The sequence below is a fragment of the Eumetopias jubatus genome, unplaced genomic scaffold (genome assembly GCF_037043125.1).
Source record: "Eumetopias jubatus isolate StellerSeaLion01/CBP00866 unplaced genomic scaffold, mEumJub1_p1.0 scaffold_11, whole genome shotgun sequence".
Taxonomy (NCBI): domain Eukaryota; kingdom Metazoa; phylum Chordata; class Mammalia; order Carnivora; family Otariidae; genus Eumetopias; species Eumetopias jubatus.
Genome location: NW_028274817.1, coordinates 116,573,109 through 116,591,595, shown reverse-complemented (window position 1 = coordinate 116,591,595; position 18,487 = coordinate 116,573,109). Strand labels below are relative to the sequence as shown.

General features: G+C 42.6%; 1 protein-coding gene across 1 annotated transcript; it reads left to right on the top strand.

Annotated features, from left to right (window-relative positions):
* Positions 1 to 2,932: 2,932 nt before the first annotated feature.
* LOC114218103 (large ribosomal subunit protein uL10-like) lies at positions 2,933 to 17,441 on the top strand. Its single transcript, XM_028115072.2, has 2 exons — positions 2,933 to 3,082; positions 17,236 to 17,441. Exons 1-2 carry the CDS (start codon positions 2,980 to 2,982, stop codon positions 17,391 to 17,393), a joined length of 261 nt encoding a protein of 86 aa, XP_027970873.1. The 5' UTR covers positions 2,933 to 2,979; the 3' UTR covers positions 17,394 to 17,441.
* Positions 17,442 to 18,487: the final 1,046 nt, after the last annotated feature.

Genomic DNA, 18,487 nt, shown 5'->3' with positions numbered 1-18,487 from the left:
CATGATAATTCTACGAGCTTTAGTATTGTTTTTTTTTGGTCCAACGGCCTCAGTTCTATTACCTTGAACAAAGAGCAATGGAAACCTTTTGTTATTATTGTTGCTTTGGCCCAAGGGTCCCAGGCTCTTCCAGGGCTGCTGTTTTTTGTCTCATGGTGTTGCTGAGAGTCAAGCAGTTGGATGCAGACCCCCTCTGCTTTGAAGATAAGACCCAGCACACACTGCCGCTGCTATACCGGAAGCTTCTTTGGGTGCAGTTGGGAAAGAGGAAGTCTCCATGTACCCAAAGAATTATCTAGATCTGAAGGCATTCCAGCATCTGCCATGCACTGGGAATGGGATCAGTCTTCCTTTAAACCTTCAAGAACGACAGCTTATCTGTGTTCGAGAAGTGCCATTCCTGGCTTTCATGCTGCTTCCTGAGGGAGCTGAATTCTACAGCTGTGCCACCCCACCAGCAAAGTGAAGTGGGAGGGAGAGAAAGGAGATGCCATCAAGGTGGTATTTAGCGTACCTTCGCTCCACAAGCCCAGGGAAGCTTACCCATAACCTCAAGAACTTATCACCTCTGGTCTTTTTGAGTATCAATGTCCTTGTCCCTAACCTTAACTGCAACAAGGGTTGCCCATTCCTGCTGAGATGACTCGGCATTTTAATACTGTATGTCTCGGCAATAGACAATCACAGCTTTCTAAAATATTTTGTAAGATCTGGATTTTTTTCATCTTACCCAGAATCACTTTGTTATGTTCAAAAGTAAACAAATTTTACTTTATTTTTAAAAAGATTTATTTATTTATTAGAGAGAGAGAAAACACCAACAGGGGGAAAGGGGCAGAGGGAGAGGGAGAATCTCCAGCAGACTCCCCACTGAGCACAAGGCTAGATGCAGGGCTCCATCCCAGGACCCTCAGATCATGACCTGAGCCAAAATCAAGAGTTGGCTGCTTAACTGACCGAGCCACCCAGGCGCCCCAGTAAACAAACTTTAGAACAACCATCTCTAAAATTGACTGTAGGACATTAATCATATAGTTCTACTACTGCTAGGCATAATTTCCATGGCCAACTATAATAAATGAAAATTTATTCCCATAGATGCATTCCAGTAAAAATCCATCTGAGCAGAGGTTGAGCTCTGATGCACCAATTACAGAGCCTAGTGAACCATGCTGTGCACCTCCTCTCTCTCTCCAACTGCCTGTAGAGCTCCTGGCACCAGTCGAGAGCAAGACGGTTATGGAGATCACATTCTAAAATGACGAGCCTGGCAATAAACAAATAATGTGACGCATAGTAAGAATGAAGGGAAAAGTGGGGAGTCATGGCCTTGGGTGACTAAAGTGTGCAAATTCTTTAGCTAAAAAACCGGAGAAGACTCAGAAAGCAGCCATAAAACATCCTGAGAAAGAGAGTATATACTTCATTCGGGCAGGGGTCTCCAGATGTTTAGTTCACACAAAATAGAATAGTGCCTGACACATCTAAGGCATATTTGCGAACTGAATTAATAAGGATTTCAGGCAGAGGGGACAGCCCGTGCAAAAGCCCCGAGACAGAAAGGTCAGTGTGGTGGAAAAGAGTGCATGAAGAGGGTCAAAGGAGAGAACTTGGAAGGGGCACGTACGGGGGCCAGCTTTTGCACATTGGCTCCTGCTCTATTTGTAATGCAATGGCATGACTTGCTATGGGAGAGGTGCATGGGAAGCTGGGACTCTAGAGGGCTCGCCCGATGCCTGGGATCAGCCCTGCCGTACAGGACTCTTCACAATGTAGGCAGCTCAGGGGCACTCTGTCCTCCCCGGAACCGATAGAATCCATCAGAGGATGCCTGTGTCACGAGCAGCTCAGGATCAGGAGTGAGGCGGGGATGTGTGATGACACCCCCAGGAGTGGATGCAGTGAAAGGATCTGAAAATGCAGGAACAGGGAGGGACTGAGAAAAGCATCACCTGATGATCAGTTGCAAGGAGAGCTAAAATGACTGACTGCAGTCATGGGCATGCGGTTGGCATGACCTGCTGCATTACAGTCAAAGAATCAAAATTTGCTTTCAGATAGATGCACGTGATGTCTGCTTCTGAACTTGCCTTGATCTCTTTAGGAAAAAAACATCTGGGCTCATTGTTCCAAATGAGTATATTTCAGGAGAAAATTAATATAATCTTAAAAAGTTTCTTTGTTACACAACTTTCAAAGTTTTCTTTCAGAAATGAATACATATGCTCACATAAAGCAGCTCTGTTATGAAATAAAAAGACAAACTGATCAAAACAGGACTTGAAAAATACAGCTTGGTAAAAATGTTTGGATTTTCACTACTTACCAAATAGCTATATTTATGTTTCTGCTAGTATTTTATTTTGCTTTTTCCCCTAAGTCCAGGACTTGCCTAGGCAGATTCTCTTATTTTTGAATTTGTAGATATGTAGGAAATGCTACCTTTATAAATGGTGAAGACCCAGCTGGGAAGCCACAAAATTGTGATGACAGTTAAGCAGAAAACACGATCACTTTAACAAAAGTGGCCAAATAAACCAAGATGATTTGGCCGTGTTATTCTCATTTACTTCATATTTTCTTCAGCTCTGATAAGCTCCTGTAATCACCGTCCTGTTCACCGCAGAATTAAAATAAATCCTATTTAACTAATATTCATTGTAGCTCTGTGTCTTAACCACACAGCTTCAGTTTAGTGACATGCAAGCAGAGAGTGGCCAGAGTTGGCTTTTAGCACCTCTCTTTGGCTTACTGGGAGGAAGTGGTATGGGGTGGGGGTGTGAGATGGGGTAGGGTGGCAGAAATGGCTGTATTTCTTCTTCCTGGATGCAGGCTCTTTGCCATGCAACTCTGTGGCACCTCTTACTCTGACTCTGGACCAGGCTAATGAAATGAGGTGGGAGTGGCCGTAGGGTCATTCTGAGCCGAGGCCTTGAGGGGCCTTGAGTGTTTATGCTTGCCCGCTGAGGTCTCTGCCTCATGTTGGCCTGCGCCAGGCAGAAAAATGGCTGCCTGAAGATGTTGATGCTAATGCCTGGAACCTGTGAATATGTTACTTTACACGATCAAGGAGACTTTGCAGGTACGATTATGTTAGGGATCTTGAGATGTAGATGTTATTCCGGATGATCTGGGTGGGCCCAATTTAATCCCGTGAGGCCTTAAAAGGTCTTTCCCAGTCAGTCAGTGGGAGATGTGACTCTGGCAGAACTGTCAGAGAGATGTGGACTTTGAAGGAGGAAGGGGGGCCATGGACCAAGGAATAGGGGCGGCCTCTAGAATCCAGAAAAGGCAAGGAAATGGATTCTCTCCTAGAGCCTCTAGAAAGGAATGTAGCCCAGCTGCCACCTTGATTTTAGCCCAGTGAGACCTGTGTCAGACTTGTGACTTCCAGAACTGTAAGGTAAGTTTGCACTGTTTAAGCCATAATTTTTTGATGGTTTATCGCAGCAGCAATAGAAAATTATGCGTGGCCATAGATAACGGATACAAAAAGCTAACAGACTTTCTGTCTCTTCTGGTTTAATAATCTGTTTTGCAGGATTCAGTTCATATTATGGAATAGTCAGTCAATTCAATTTCAGCTCCCCATGAAGGCCATCTTCCTGCTTACCCTTCTTGCTGTGCTTCTGGCCCGGGCTGCCCTTTGACATCCGCTGCTCAAGTCTATGGCTTACAGATCTTGTGGTCTGTCTTCTCGTTACAGTCAGCCATCGCTCCTCCTTCCTGAGCTCCACCTTGATTCTCTCTGGCTTTGTGCACCCTTCAAGGTTTGACTCACTCCTCTGTCCAGCCGTTCCCTGTGTGGCCTTCCCTGTAGCCCTCAGATGCTAAGCTACTTTCTCCTCCACAGGCACCTTCCATGGCAAGTTCCCCCGTAGATTCTCAGCTTTATTCTGGTCCTTCCCTGGGGAGTGTGGAAACTTAAAGATTCATTCCACATATGGGAAATGGGGGCTAACACAGCCACGTCACATCAGCACCATTCTATTAAGTGTCTTTCCTCCTGTCATGCCTGCCATCTCAGGAGTTCCCAGTTAGCAGTGCACCCCCCAAACCACTGCACTTTCAACTTTGCAGACCATGTAAGAGACCTCCCCACTGCAGGATTCAACCCGGAGCAGGGAGGCCAAGGCACATGCTCTCATGCTTTCCTTCCTCTTGGCCTCCTTCTTCTTCCACACATCCTCCCCAGGGCAGAAGGAGTGGACTCCTTCTTCTGTCCAAGAGGGATTCCCAATGCATTCCAGGCTCCTCCTAAAGAAGGCAGTATTTTCCCTGCCCTAGTCATTGAGTGTGTAATTGCAAATGAGAAGCAGAGAGAAAAGCAGTGTTGCTAATAATGCAAGATCAAAAAAATACATTTCCGGTTACAGCCAGGCACTAGGCTAGGTACTTCAATGTGAAGTATAGTATTATTCAACAAGAGACTTCTGTTAAGAAAAGAATGTGTGTGTATGTGTGTGTGTGTGTGTGTTTGCATATGGTTGTGAAAGAAAATATAGACAATTTTGTCTAGTGTAACAAAAAGAAAATGATTTATACAATGTTTTTGAGTCGATTAAAAATGGAGGAGACAGTTTTTAGGACGGCATATGAAACTAGGTGATGGATCAACTGAATCTGCAAAAAAAATTGTTCTACTAATAGAGAACTGTGGTCAAGATTCTGAACTATTACAGCAGTGCAATTGGTTCTGGAGCGTAAGACAAATCATTTGTACTAAAGCCAGGAATGAGATATGAATGGAGAAGTCTTTGCTAAGCTGTGATTCTTATAAAAGTAGTCCTTTTTTGCATCCAATAATATCAGATTTAAGGCTTGAATCTGATGTACTGATTCACAACTTCAGATTTGATCAAAATGGAGAGTAACTGCTTTGACTTGTTGGACAGATTTTCAGCTTCATCCTGGTACTTGTTTTTAAAAATTATCCATTAAAGATCTGATGTGGGGGCACCTGGGTGGCTCAGTCGGTTAAGCGTCTGCCTTTGGCTCAGGTCATGACCTCGGGGTCCTGGGATCAAGTCCCACATCCAGCTCCTTGCTCAGTGGGGAGTCTACTTCTCCCTCTCCCTCTGCCCCTCCCCCCGCTCGTGCTCTGTCTCTCTCAAATAAATACATAAAATCTTAAAAACAATCTGAGGTGGAAGAAAGGACCATAAAAGCCCACAATGAGTAACAGCCAATGTGGCCTGTGTAAGAACACTTTGCAAATGGTAGTGTGCTGTCCTGGGTTGGGTCCTTTGGAAAAGACCCCGAGGCAAGGATTCCCGTATACACGGTATGTTAGGGATGTGCTCCTAGGGAAGACTGGTCAGGGAGTGGAAGAAGCAGGGCAGGGCAGAAAGGATGCCACGAAAGCTTGCAATCTTGGGCAAACTTCCCCCAAAAGTTGGCTTCAGTCTGATCCTGCAGGGGAGATCTGGGGTATAAGCTATGCTCCAGATTTTGTCTCACCTGGGAGGAAAGAAGCTAGGCTTTCATATTCTGGCATCTGTCAGTCATTGGTTCAGGGCTGCCGGGAAAAGGGGGAGCAGGGTGTCCGGGGAACATCAATCTCTGGCACTCTACAGTGTAGAATAAAGCTCCAGCTCCAGCTGTCTGGGCGGTGACCTCCAAAGAGATTCACAGGTGCAGGTATTAGGAACAAAGGTCCCAGTAACTGGAGGAGGCTGCATGGCCATGGCAAAAGGGATCACAAGGGATCCAGGTGGAGCACTGAGGGTGTTCCCGACACGCGTCAGCTAAACTAACGTGAGGTCATACGGTGAAAAAAGACTAAGCTTTCCCAACATATTCTTCCTGTTTCCTGCGGATCTTGTGACAATCAGTAACCACTGATACACAATTGTGAGGCCGCTTAAACTCCAAGTTACTGTCCCATCTTTCCCCACTCCCAGACAAGAGATTCCCTCGGTCCAGAGCTCAGCTTCCATTAGCAAGCTCAGATACTTTTCAATTCAGGAATACCAGTTTCCCAAAGACGGCACCATCGGTCATCTTGACAGAAGACCAAGGCCATCCCTTCCACTGACCTTCCAGTGCCATGGTGCCACTAGTTTAGGCTCCTCTGCTTGGCTTCTGAGGCCCTCTATAATCTGACCCACCTTTTCTTAACCAAATCTGTGCCCTGCCTCCCACTTCCCAGCCTTCCTACTCCTCTCATGCCAGTTGACTCTCAACTGTCAGCATCACATGACATGCTCACATCTGCTTTGTTCCTACCTTGTGGGGCTAGTTCTATTGCCTGGATTCCTCCTTTCTTTTCTTTCATCTGTGCGAATTCCATTCACTGCTCCGAGTTCAGCCTGTCACTCCTCCCTTATCATCCCTTTCTGGACAACTCCAAGCCACGCTGCTGTCCCCCTTCTTTGAATGTTTATGAGTATTTCAGTTGTCACTAGAACATTCTACATGCCTTTCTACTGGGCTTTCTCTGTTCACTATGAAAGTGTTCCATGAATTATGCTCAATTGATTTTTAAAGGACCCTGAGTGATATTAATGTACAGCCAGAGTTGAGAATTTGCTTGGAGATACAATGAATAGAATCACGATGGTAAATACTCAACTCCAGAAAACAGATTCATATATTGTGGTGATGAGAAATACCCAACACTGGAAAGAGCTTCCCATGAGCATATCGTATCACTTGTGGTCCCAGGTGTCTCTGTTCGGGATGACTGAATTGTGCTCAGGGTTCACATGGTACCCAGGTCCGCTAAACCCGTGCAGAGAACAGCGGTCAGTTGGAGCCATTCTGCAACCATCCTACATAAGCCCTGCATCGTCTTTAGCTAAAAAAAATACCACAGAAAATAAGGAGGGAATGCCCATCCATCTCTAGAACTTCAGATCCATGTATTTGGCTTTTTAAGTCTCATTTTTGCTGACAACTCATAGTGGCACTGTAGATATGCTTTCCATTGTGTTCCCTAGAAGGAAACTCTTTAGGAATTTCAAGCAGAAAGGAATTTCATATAAGGAATCGGTTGATTATGGAACTATTGGAAGGGTTAGAGGGATCTGAATCAGGAGGCTGTCTCTAGGCTGACTTCAAGGTCATATGCCAACATGACCACAATGCAGCCAGGAAACTGCCACAGTGACTATGAAATTCAGCAGCATCATGCCTGCTGAGCCCGATTTTTATGCCCAAAGAACATGGAAAAGAATGGCCTCTATCTCCTTCCCACTTTCCGTATCTCCTATGAGTATATACAGTTGGCAGAACCTGTATCACATCTGGAAGACTAGCATCAAGGGAGTCTGGTCAACGTAGGTTTTAGACTTCCAGGCTTTTAGATACTGTGGGTGGCTATGGATGCTCAATGCCAGAAGGCAGTATCTTGCATACATTCCTGAGCAAGCCCTTGCATCAACAACTATATAGCTCTTGGTGAAAAATAATAGTGTTTCATATCAATAGTGTTGCCCCGTGTCTGCCTGCATTACAAAGATGAAAAAGCCCTAGATCTTGAGATAGTGGTTTCTTTCAAGGAGTTCTTACATCTTAGGCTCCATCTGTGGCCACAGCTCCTTGGAAGGTTTGCCTTATTATGTCAATCACCCCCGAAGCCTTTCCTAAATTAGGTGAACTCATGTCAGTTTTGTGTGCCTGGGCTCGTCATTTGATCTCCCTGGGTAAAATTAGGGCATGAAAAATTGGCATTCCTGATGGCAGCAACTATGTGCTGCTTTTCCAAAGACAACTCAAAGTTTAGGAGAAATTTTAAACACAGAAATGGTTCGCTTTGAGGAGCTTTGCAAGTTTTCCGTTTGTAGTACATATGGAACACTTAGTTAAATGTTTTTATTTTTTATTGTTTAGACAGAAACAGCACAACCGGATGACAGTTTGAAATGTCAGTGCTAAAATATAATAATACACCCTGAGAAGTGAAGTTTGGCCCTTATCTGCTTGTCTTATGTTTATTTCTGTTCAAACTGAGATTTAAGCATCAGTGGAAATGTTCCAAATAAGGGAGCTGTAACATTTTGGGCAAATTAATAACTTCTGCGAACCCTGACCTTGACAAGTGTGAAGTAGGGAACATTACACATTTGTTAGAAGTGAATAAAAGAAATACCTCTCAAATTTCTCCACTGACCTTCCCCTAATGGCAGAGAGAATGTAAGGGACCCACAGAAAATTCAAAGCTTTTTTTTTTTTTTTCCAGAGGGGAGGGGAGGGGCAGAGGGAGAAGGAGAAAAAGAATCTTTTCTTTTTCCAGAGTGGGGAGAGAAAGAGGGAAAGAGTGTGGAGGGGAGGGGCAGAGGGGGAGAGAGAGAGAGAATCCCAAGCAGGCCCCATGCCTAGCATGGAGCCCGACACGGGACTTGATCTCACAACCCTGAGATCATGACCTGAGCAGAGATCAAGAGTCGGATGCTTAACCAACTATGCCGCCCAGGTGCCCCTCAAAGCTTTTTTGAAATCTTTTGTTTTACCATAAAATTTCAAGTGAATTCTACATATGAATCCACATTATATTCATTACAATTTTTTAAGGTTTTATTTATTGATTTGTCAGGGGGGGGAGAGAGAGAGAGAGAGAGAGAGAGAGAGAGAGAGAGAGAGAGCGCACAAGCAGAGGGAGCGACAGTCAGAGCAGGCAGAGGGAGAAGCAGGCTCCCCGCTGAGCAAAGAGCCCGACGTGGGACTCGATCCCAGGACCCTGAGATCATGACCTGAGCCGAAGGCAGATGCTTAACCGACTGAGCCACCCAGGCGCCCCTATTCATTACAATTTTATTATAGAAATATCTTAGATATTTTTCACCAAGTAAAATTGACTTTTCAGGATGTAAAGTTTTATCCCATAGCTTCCAGTAGATTCTAGCATTCTCTCTTTGAGAACCAAGTTTACAACAGGAGTGTTTCACCAATGTCTGCACGTAGAAAGCCCTTAATCACTCTTAGTTGAATTGTGAAGATGTTTTCAGATATAGGGAATTTAGGGTATTAACATATTGAAGAGTAGTAGGTAGCAATTTCTAAATTTTGAAGTTTCCCGTTTTTTTCTTGTTTTTACAACTTTGCCCGAGAACTTCCAATTTTTTCTGATATGCTGAGGTGCACTTGAGCCTGTTTTTTCTATCCCATCCAGTTACAGATACTGAACATTTTTACCCAGAGAGGTCTTGTCTGTCTTGCCACTAATTAATCCAGACCAAGACTGCCTTTATGCCTTTATATTAGGAGTCCTATCCTCACCCGCTGGTGGTGTCTGGGGATGGTCGTATTGCTAAGTTCAGAAGTCTCACATATGTGGAGTGTAACCCAAGAGCCTAAATACTACAAAGGCCTGCTGGACACCTGGGTGGCGCAGTCGGTTAAGCATCTGCCTTTGGCTGAGGTCGTGATCCCGGGGTCCTGGGATGGAGCTCCCTGCTTGGTGGGGAGCCTGCTTTTCCCTCTTCCTCTGCCCTCCCCCTCCTTGTGTGTGCGTGCTCTCTCTCTCATGAATAAATAATATCTTAAAAAAATAAATATTACAAAGGCATGCAGACTATTTCCTCTACTAAATTGCCAGTCAACCCTAGGATTGAACTTACTCTGTTTCCCTGAATGACTTCCAGGTCCTCCACTGTGGCAGAAGAATATTCCTGATTAACAGACTGTTCTACTGGGGGTGCACCATGGGAGCACAAAACCAAATGTAATTTAGCTTGCAAACATGCCCCTCCTGCTCTGCTCTCCCTGTGCTGCCTAGCCAGATATAGGGGATCTGTATACTTTTCTATCTTGGATAACCCTACTCAGAATTTCTCAGTTTTTGCCTACTGTGCTTCCACACCTTTATTACTCTGCTTGTGAGGTTACCCTTGACATGCATAAGTTCATTTTTCCTTTGTACTTGGAAAAATTCTGCTTTTCATGTGGGACAAATTCAAATGACAAGTGATTTCAGTTTTTCCTTCCTCGATGCCTGCCGCTTCATCTACCAGCCACTTTCCATTTCCTAGGATCTGATATCTAGATCTAGTTTAGCATTTGCCACATCATATTGGTGGTTGTTACATGTTGTCCCTCTCTAACGCTGGCTGGCTGTGAGCTTCACAAGGGAGAGAGACCCACCTTAGCTATTCTGGCATTCCCAATGCCTGCAAACTGTGGGTGACCAATTGTCGAAGGGAGGAAGGGAAGAAGGGAGGGAAGGAGGGAGAGAGGAACAAATAGTAGCCTAGATCATAAACAAAAGCACAATCCAAATGATGGAAACCCATCAGCACCACTGAGCCTGTTTCCTTCCTTGGGAAATATTTGTGAAACTGACATGAAGAACTGATGAAAGCCTTTATAGGAAGGTACCTTATTTGCAAATGAAACATAGAGAAGGCATTGACTTGATACCTCAAATCTGCTTTACCAGGAAAGTTATTTCTAAATAAAACACATTAGAAAGATGACCACGCTCCCCCCCCCCCACTGACCCCTGTCCCACTTCTGTTATCAATGGTAAAGAAAGTAGAGTCTGCATATCTGAAAGTCACTAAAGTATAGTTTGAGTTTGTGACCTGGCATTGTATCTATGCCGTCACTTCGTTGTTTTGAAGTGAGTGGATTAATTAATGGGTAACCACTAAGTGAGAATGATGCACAAGCCGCTTTTCCCAATATTAAATTTAATATTTAATAACTATTTCACAGATTATTTATATGAGTAAGAGACAGTCTCATGGAACCTCCTTTCTCAAGAAAAGTGCAAAAAAAAACCCTTCCATTTTTAATTTAGCACTGAGATTGCTGTTTCTTTGTCATAGTAATTATGGGCCTTCCTGCCAGGGCCCCATTTTGGCTTCTCCTTTATAACATGGCCATGGTTGAATAGCTTTCATCAGGCACCAATTAGTCCCAAATCTATAACTCATTTAAGTCCGGGTCTTTAGTGGTTGTGCTTTCTCCTTTCAAACTGGGAGGGAAATGTTAGAAAAGTTTGAGCAAATGATCTCAATCCCTGATGAATAGTTTGTAGAGAGATATTTCTGTAACCTGCCCAATAAACTGGTTATCATATTAAACTCATTTTTAGCAGCTTATATTCACTTAAGGCTTGCTCCAGATGGTGGCTGTCAAAATGTTTTTTATAATTAGCATCAGTAAACTTCTCCTGGGCCTTTAAAATTCATTGCAAATCACATGTTGTCTATAATCATAATAAGATTGGAAATGTTATTAATATCCTGCTCAGTATTCTGCTATACCAGTTTCTGTAAAACTACACGAATCGACAGAGCCAACTCTTCTCTACTGTGCTGTCTCAAAGGCTGTTAAGTGGTAAGGCTGTGACTATATCTAGATGCTGTTAAAATTAAATATAAAATGGAGACCGGACTTGAGAATTCCCTGAGCAGACAGAACCATTTAAGCCACATAAGCAAAACCAAATCTAGCTTATTTCATGAACATAAACGAAACTTAGCTTAGGTTACTTCTTGTAAATGCCTCTGACAATCATAAAATAAAGTCATCTTCCTAAAAATGCTATGAGATAATCACTTTTACCCAATCCCCTGCCATCTGGAAACCCCCGCTGTAATAACCAGTCATTGTAGAGATTAAATAACTTCCTCATTTTCACTTTGTAAGCCATCCTATAACTTCATGCCCCTGAGCTTCATATGTGTTCTTATTTTTGGAGGCTCCCAGTTCATGAACTGTCCTTCTGTGCACAGTAAAGTCTTACTAAATACTACTGATTGATTTAGTGGTTTTAATTTTGCTATTTCTGGATTTTTGGCAACCTACAAACTAATCTGATCATTTTCATGGAGTCGACTAATCAACTCTGAAACATAAAGAGCTGTCAATCCATTGGTTTAGTCAAACACATAAACGGTTCTGTTCATCTTAACATATAGTCTATAAAATAACATGTGGATCACACCATATTCCATTGAACTGGTGTCTCGGTTGTTGAATTAATCAGGTCTCTTTTGGTTGCAAGTGACAGAACCCCTAACGGAGCCAGTTTATAAAGAGGAAACGGGGTTGGAAGAACACCAGGCATCTTAGGAACCAAACTTCGGAGGTCTACTGAACAGTCCTGGGGATGATTGGGGCCAATGACTCACCTGAACGCTGTCTTACTTTCTGTGTCTTGTGCTCTTTGGAGAAACCAGGAAGGCAGTATGAGAAGCAGGACAGGAAGCTGTGGAAGGCAAACAAGGACGCTGTTCCAGGTCAAGTCCCAGCTTCAGCTTAATCCTGCAGGGTAGCTCCGACGTATAAATTATAACTCAGAGTTTGCTCTAACCGGAGACAAGGGAGCTTGATTTTCATGTGCCTGCACCAGTCAGCCATTGACTAAATCCCCAACCCCCACCCTGGGCAAACATAACCCCAGGCACTGCTGGCTCCACGAGTCAGGATCAAGAAGCTCTAGTGGCCAAAAAGATGGTGTCTTTAAAAGAGGCACAGGTGTGGAACATTAGTAGCAAGGCACAGAGAAGTGCTAGTAATCCCAAAGCCGCTTCCCGACAGTCACAGGTGTAGACCATTAGAAGCAGAAGCCCGCAGAAGCTGACAGAGGGCTGCACAGAAATAGTTAAAGGGATTCTCAGAGGGATACGGGTAGGATGCTGATAATGTCTACTAATATGGAAATCATTTTTTGTCTTTGATCTTGGCTTCTTGGCTTTCCCTTTTCCCCAATACACCAGCTTCCTTCACGAGTCAGGGAACATGGGTGCCAATTGCTCTTAAGTATCATATCCTGTAGCTATCGCTACTAAAGTGGGATCAACTCTAGCCTTGGGGACAGGGTGAGAAAAAACATGGTGGCCCTACAAGAGATGCATTTGATGTAAAGGAAGAAGCAGTTCCTAAGAAGGGCTGTGATGTGACTGAAGAAGGCGAATATGCTAGAGAGACAAGAGACCATTTGTTTGGGGGATGGGGTTGTCGTGGCCAGCGTAATGGGTTTACTCCCCAAAGGACTTATCGATGCCCTACAAAGGCATCCTATTTAAGATTACATCCTAACTATGGCAGGGGGTTGCAGGTGGCAGTCTCTGGCACAAAACGAAACATGAAAGCAGAGATTGTAGATTGTTTTGAAAAAACTCTCAAAAGGGCACCCTATTGGGACAGATATAAACATGAATTCATATTAATTTAGAATAGATATTACATGAACATAGATTCAGCATTCAGTCATTTATTCTATTGGGTCCTTATGCATGGACTTCCCTGTTAGATACAAAAGGGATTTCAAATGTTGGAAATATACAGCTGGAAGGGAATTGGACCATTTAAGCCATCTAAATTTATCCCTTAGCATGATTTTTCTTTGTGAGACTACAGATGCTTAATAACTGTTTAATCTGAACAGAGCTCCACCACTAGTATCTCAGAGGTGAGATACCCACTTTTATTTCTCCAGTTTAAAAAGATGCCATCTTTGCTCATTTAACATCCTTTTCAACCTATATTCCCACTTCTGTTTATCAAGCATTTTTAGCGTAACATGCTCCGATATTAGCACAGCCTTGTGTGAGTATTTCAGTGTGCCGAGGAACAGCGTTGTTATCAAGCATCAGCAGCTGCTGTTTATTGGTGATAAACGAGTTTTTTCCATCGAGAGCAATTTCTCTGGTTTTTAGTCTATTATCTAGGTAGAAATGAAGGATATAATATATCCTTAAAGTGGTATTCACACAGCTTTCCAGTTAATGAAGCATTGAGGAGAGGGGTAGTGGAGAGAGACACAGAGAGGGAGAGCGAGAGTGGGAAAGGGAGGGAGAGTGGGGGCAAAGAGAGACACACATGCACAGAGACAGAGAGGCAGAGAGAGACAGAGGCAAAGACACACACACACACACACGCGCGCGCGCGCGGGTATGCACACACGGGTACAGAGAGAAGTGCAGAGAGAGGGGGAGAGCACAAAACAGGCAGAATCTGAAAATACTGTGGATCCCCACTGGGCATCTATCTCCGGGGCTTTGCTGTGCTATATTCTGTAAAGAAATACTACCTGACAGTGCCAGGTAGCGAATCATTAGTATTTATGATGAACAAGTTTCCAACATTGTATTTCATAGTAAGATGGGTGCTTCTGCTGTTGTTTGGAGTTAGTCTCCCTAGCATTGACAGCAGAGGCTTAATTCAGTGAGTAAATTTGAGTAATTTCATAGCTATATGTTGGCGGAGACAGCACTGTGTTTACCTCTGTGGAACATCGAATCGAGGGAATTAAGTGGAAACAGTTCATAAGCCTGGGCATTTGGATACACTCCGTGCAGGGCAGAAAGTCTTAACCTGTGGAAGGAATGAGTTGAGGGAAGATGGAGTAGTGTGAAGGCTGGCTGCTAGGAGTTGTTCTAGGATTTTAGGTTTTATTTAGGGCAGGACACTAATTCCGATCACTTCAACAAACGTTTCTTGAGTATGTCCCATATGCCAGGCCCCATGCTACATGCTAGGGATTCCAAGGTAAGTCATAGTTCCTGCTGTCAGCAGTGTTAATCTATTATTTCAAATCATTGTGGTGCATCTTCTGGTAGAACTGAACTCACCATGTCATGGAAATACAAAAGAGAGTTACCTCATGCCTTCTGGGTGCTGAATGTAGGCAAGGAACACTTGTAGTTCAAAATATAGCAAACATGGGGAGGTTGACTGGTCAGCATAGGCTACATGGAGGCCACAAACCCAAGATCTGAGTTGCCCGGCCTGAAGGATAGATCCCGTATGGTTATCCTTAGTTGTTATCCTTAATGCTGGTCAAGGTAATGCTTATCCCGAAAACACTAGCCTACAGTACTTACCCTTAATACTCGTCAACATAATGCTTATCCTTACTGTTATTCTAAATGCTGGTCAAAAATGGTTATCTTCAGTCATGGTGCACAATGGTTATCACTAATACTGGTCAGCAACAGTTATCCTTAATGCCCATCCTTAATGATTATATTTGATGCTGGTCACCAATTACTGATGGCTTGTTCTACTTCCTGGTTAGACGATAGGTATGCATTTCCTGGCCCCCTTATAGATGGGTGGTCTCATGTGACTAGTTCTGGCCAGGGCATTATGACTAGGGGTGATGTGTGCCACGTTCAAACCAGAGGAGCATTTAATCCCTGGAGCGAGAGCCTTCCCTCTGGGACAGTGAGCTGCAGCATCTGGGGTAGGAGTTGCTCCATTACCGTGAATATGATGAGCAGAGTAGACCTGTAGCCTTGCAGTACATATGTAACATGAAGCAGAAATAAACACGTTTAATTTTAAGCCACTGAGATTTGAGTGCTATTTGTTTCTGAAGCAGAACATATCCTATCTTGACTGATCGGGGCACAATGGCTCTCAGCCCTGGTTACTCACTGGACTCACCAAGGGAGCCCAGAGCAGATGTGAATATACATGTTCTACTGCAACTCAGTTGGAATAGAATCCAGAGGTCTGAGTCCTGGATATCATTATTTTTTAAGTTGAGTCTTAATGAATTAAAAAAAAAAAAACTCAAATAATGAGTGACTAGAACGTAAACTTCACAAGGGCAAGGGCATTGTCTTGGTTGCTGCTCTACACCCAGTGCTTGGAATGCTATCTGGCATGTGGCAGACATGCAGTAAATAGTCGTTACATGAATTAGTAAGTGAAGAAATGAATAAATATCATCATGCCTAGTTTATTTAATTTTCTTACACCAGGGTCTGCATCCTGATCCCTATGCCATCTACGCAAACCAAAGCCATTACCCGGGGTCCTTTTCAGGATGCTTTGCCTTGGTTACTTCGCTAACCTTCTACCTGGATTTCTGCATATGTGTCCGCCCCCCTCTGTTCTGAGCCTTGTTTATATTGAGGGCCAAATTAAAAGAAAAAAATGCTCTCTTTTATCCCCTTGTTACCTCTCCCATCATCTTATTCATCTTGACTGCTAGTCCATCTCTGATCACACGTGTGAAAAAGGAAAAGAAAATGATACTTTTGACAATCTTCAACACCTAGCTGAGCTTCCCTTTCCACAAAAACCTTTCCCTGGGCTTCCCAAATCACAGTGAACTTTTAATTTTCTGAATTCCCAAAGAAACTTTTGTGACCTGAACTAATTATTTTGGCACTGGGGTTGTGTTTGATTGTGTGTCTGGATGTGTGGATAAGTTCACTGAAAACTTAAGAGTTCCCTAGTCATTACTGTATATCCTCCGTAGTGCTTAGCGGTAAAGGAGAGTTGATATTCAATACTTTATTTTTACTCAATAAATACTTGAATGAGCACATATTATTACATTAAGGTATATGTTATATTAAATATGTGATACTTGACTGACAGACTGAATAAGAAAATAAATTATGTTGTATATATATGTATATACATTTACATATATATGTACATGACACATGCCTTTATTACATTCATCAATTGGAAATTTATGGTTTATATCAAGACCATAATTACAGTGAAATGATTTAAATCTTGAAGCTCATGTTAGAGTATGTAATCACTTATAAAAATTAAGAGTTTCCAAATTCACATATCCATCATGTTCTGTAGCATCTCACCATTACTGCTGGTTATGAATTTTAAGCAATGCTCCTAGCGAGACTAATGCCTGAAGTGTCAAACATTATCAGATATTGCCTAGTTGCATAACTCTGCTAAACACTTACAGGAAAGAGCTGCAGGTGCAGTGCTATTAGAGAATGGTTAGTGTTAATGAATTTTTCCACCAGAAATATAAGTGCATAAATCTGGCCCACAGCCAATCACTTCTTCCATTCCAGTAAGGGATATTGTGCTCTAAACCAAGTGAGGGAATCTGTATAAGATCATTGGTTTTAAGATCTTTCTTAAAACTTATTTTTGCCATTTAACATAGCAGTTGTATTAACATATTTTTAATTTTAAAGAATATTCTTTTTCTGAATAAATTGTAAACTTGAGAGAAAAAATAGTAAATTTCTTGCAAGCAAGGATAAAATTGTCTTGGTCATGTAGAACCATGCTTGAAGAATTATGTTCATTAATTCTTTGTTGATCTGATCCTTTATTAAACTGAATTAAATAAATAAGGTTAAATGTGCATGCAGCATTGATTATACAGTGTCTATTATAAAACAGAGTTTCATTAAATCAGATTGTTTTTTCTCATATCACAGACTTCTTGAACAGTCTGGTGAAATCCCCTTCTCAGAATCAATGTTTTTAAATGCATGAGATAATGATACAAGCGGGTCCTGGCTTTGTCTGTGGAGACTGATTACACCTTCCCACTTGCAGAAAAGGTCAAGGCCTTCTTGGCTGATCCATCTGCATTCGTGGCCACTGCCCCCGTGGCCGCTGCCCCCACTTCTGCACCTGCTGCCGCCGTGGCCCCAGCCAAGGTTGAAGCAAAGGAGGAGTCGGACGAGGATATGGGATTTGGTCTCTTTGACTAATCACCAAAAAGCAACCAATTCAGCCAAGTTTATTTGTGAAACAAGGAAATCAAGGCTTACTTCTCTTAAAAAAAAAAATAAAATAAATGCATGAGATAAAATGCATAGAATTTGATGGTATCAAGTTTATGGATGCCTTGAATTCTGTCCATGGATCCCTTAGTCGATGGACTTTGAGTTAGGAATCCCTGCACTGGGGGCATGAAAGTCCAATGAAATGTATGGATCATAAATGATAAATAACTGTTGCTACCATGTGTACACATTCCATGGAGAAGTCCATGTAATTTACTTGTAATAAAAATCTTAGAGTGGAATCAGCTTTTCTAAAAGTGTCAATAATATCAAATAACTTTATTATGAAATGTACATGTTTTGACACAAGTAAATGAGAGTATAACCAATGAATAAATGATTTGCATCGATTTTTATGGGAAAAAGAAAACTCACCATAGATATTCCTCCCTGAAGACACATTCAGTCTTTTTATGTGTCACACACAAAATAAACAGAAAAGATAAAGATGTATTTGTAACTACTGATACATAATTGATATTTTTATTATATGGGGTTTCTATGTGTCTATGTGTTTGAAAAGATTCCCTGGTAACTCAATGGATATATTGGCATGACTCAACCTAAAAACTGCTAACCAGTTATAATTCATGATTGCTAGCTTAAGTTAGCCATTATTTATAGTAATCATCTATCAACAGTATAGGGCATGATATTTGTATGGCTATATCTGGGTGTACATGCACACGCATGCACGTGCACACACACACACACACACAGAGGTACACACACACTGGAGGCAATGTTGCATAATGGAATGAAGCTGGGCTTGAAACCAGATGCATGCGGCTTTGAATCCTGTCTCTTCCGCTTAGTGCTTTTGTGACCTTCGGGGCTTCCCTTTCTCACTTCTTTCCTCTTTTGCTTCATTCAGAAACATTCAGAAATAGTAGCTGGGCATGCCGTGAGTAGACAAACTTAGGTGAAACCTGTCTCTCTCAGCCACAATCTGTTCATATTTAAAACAGGGAGCATTTATTTTATAAGATTGAGAGGAGGCATATAATGAGAGCACAAAC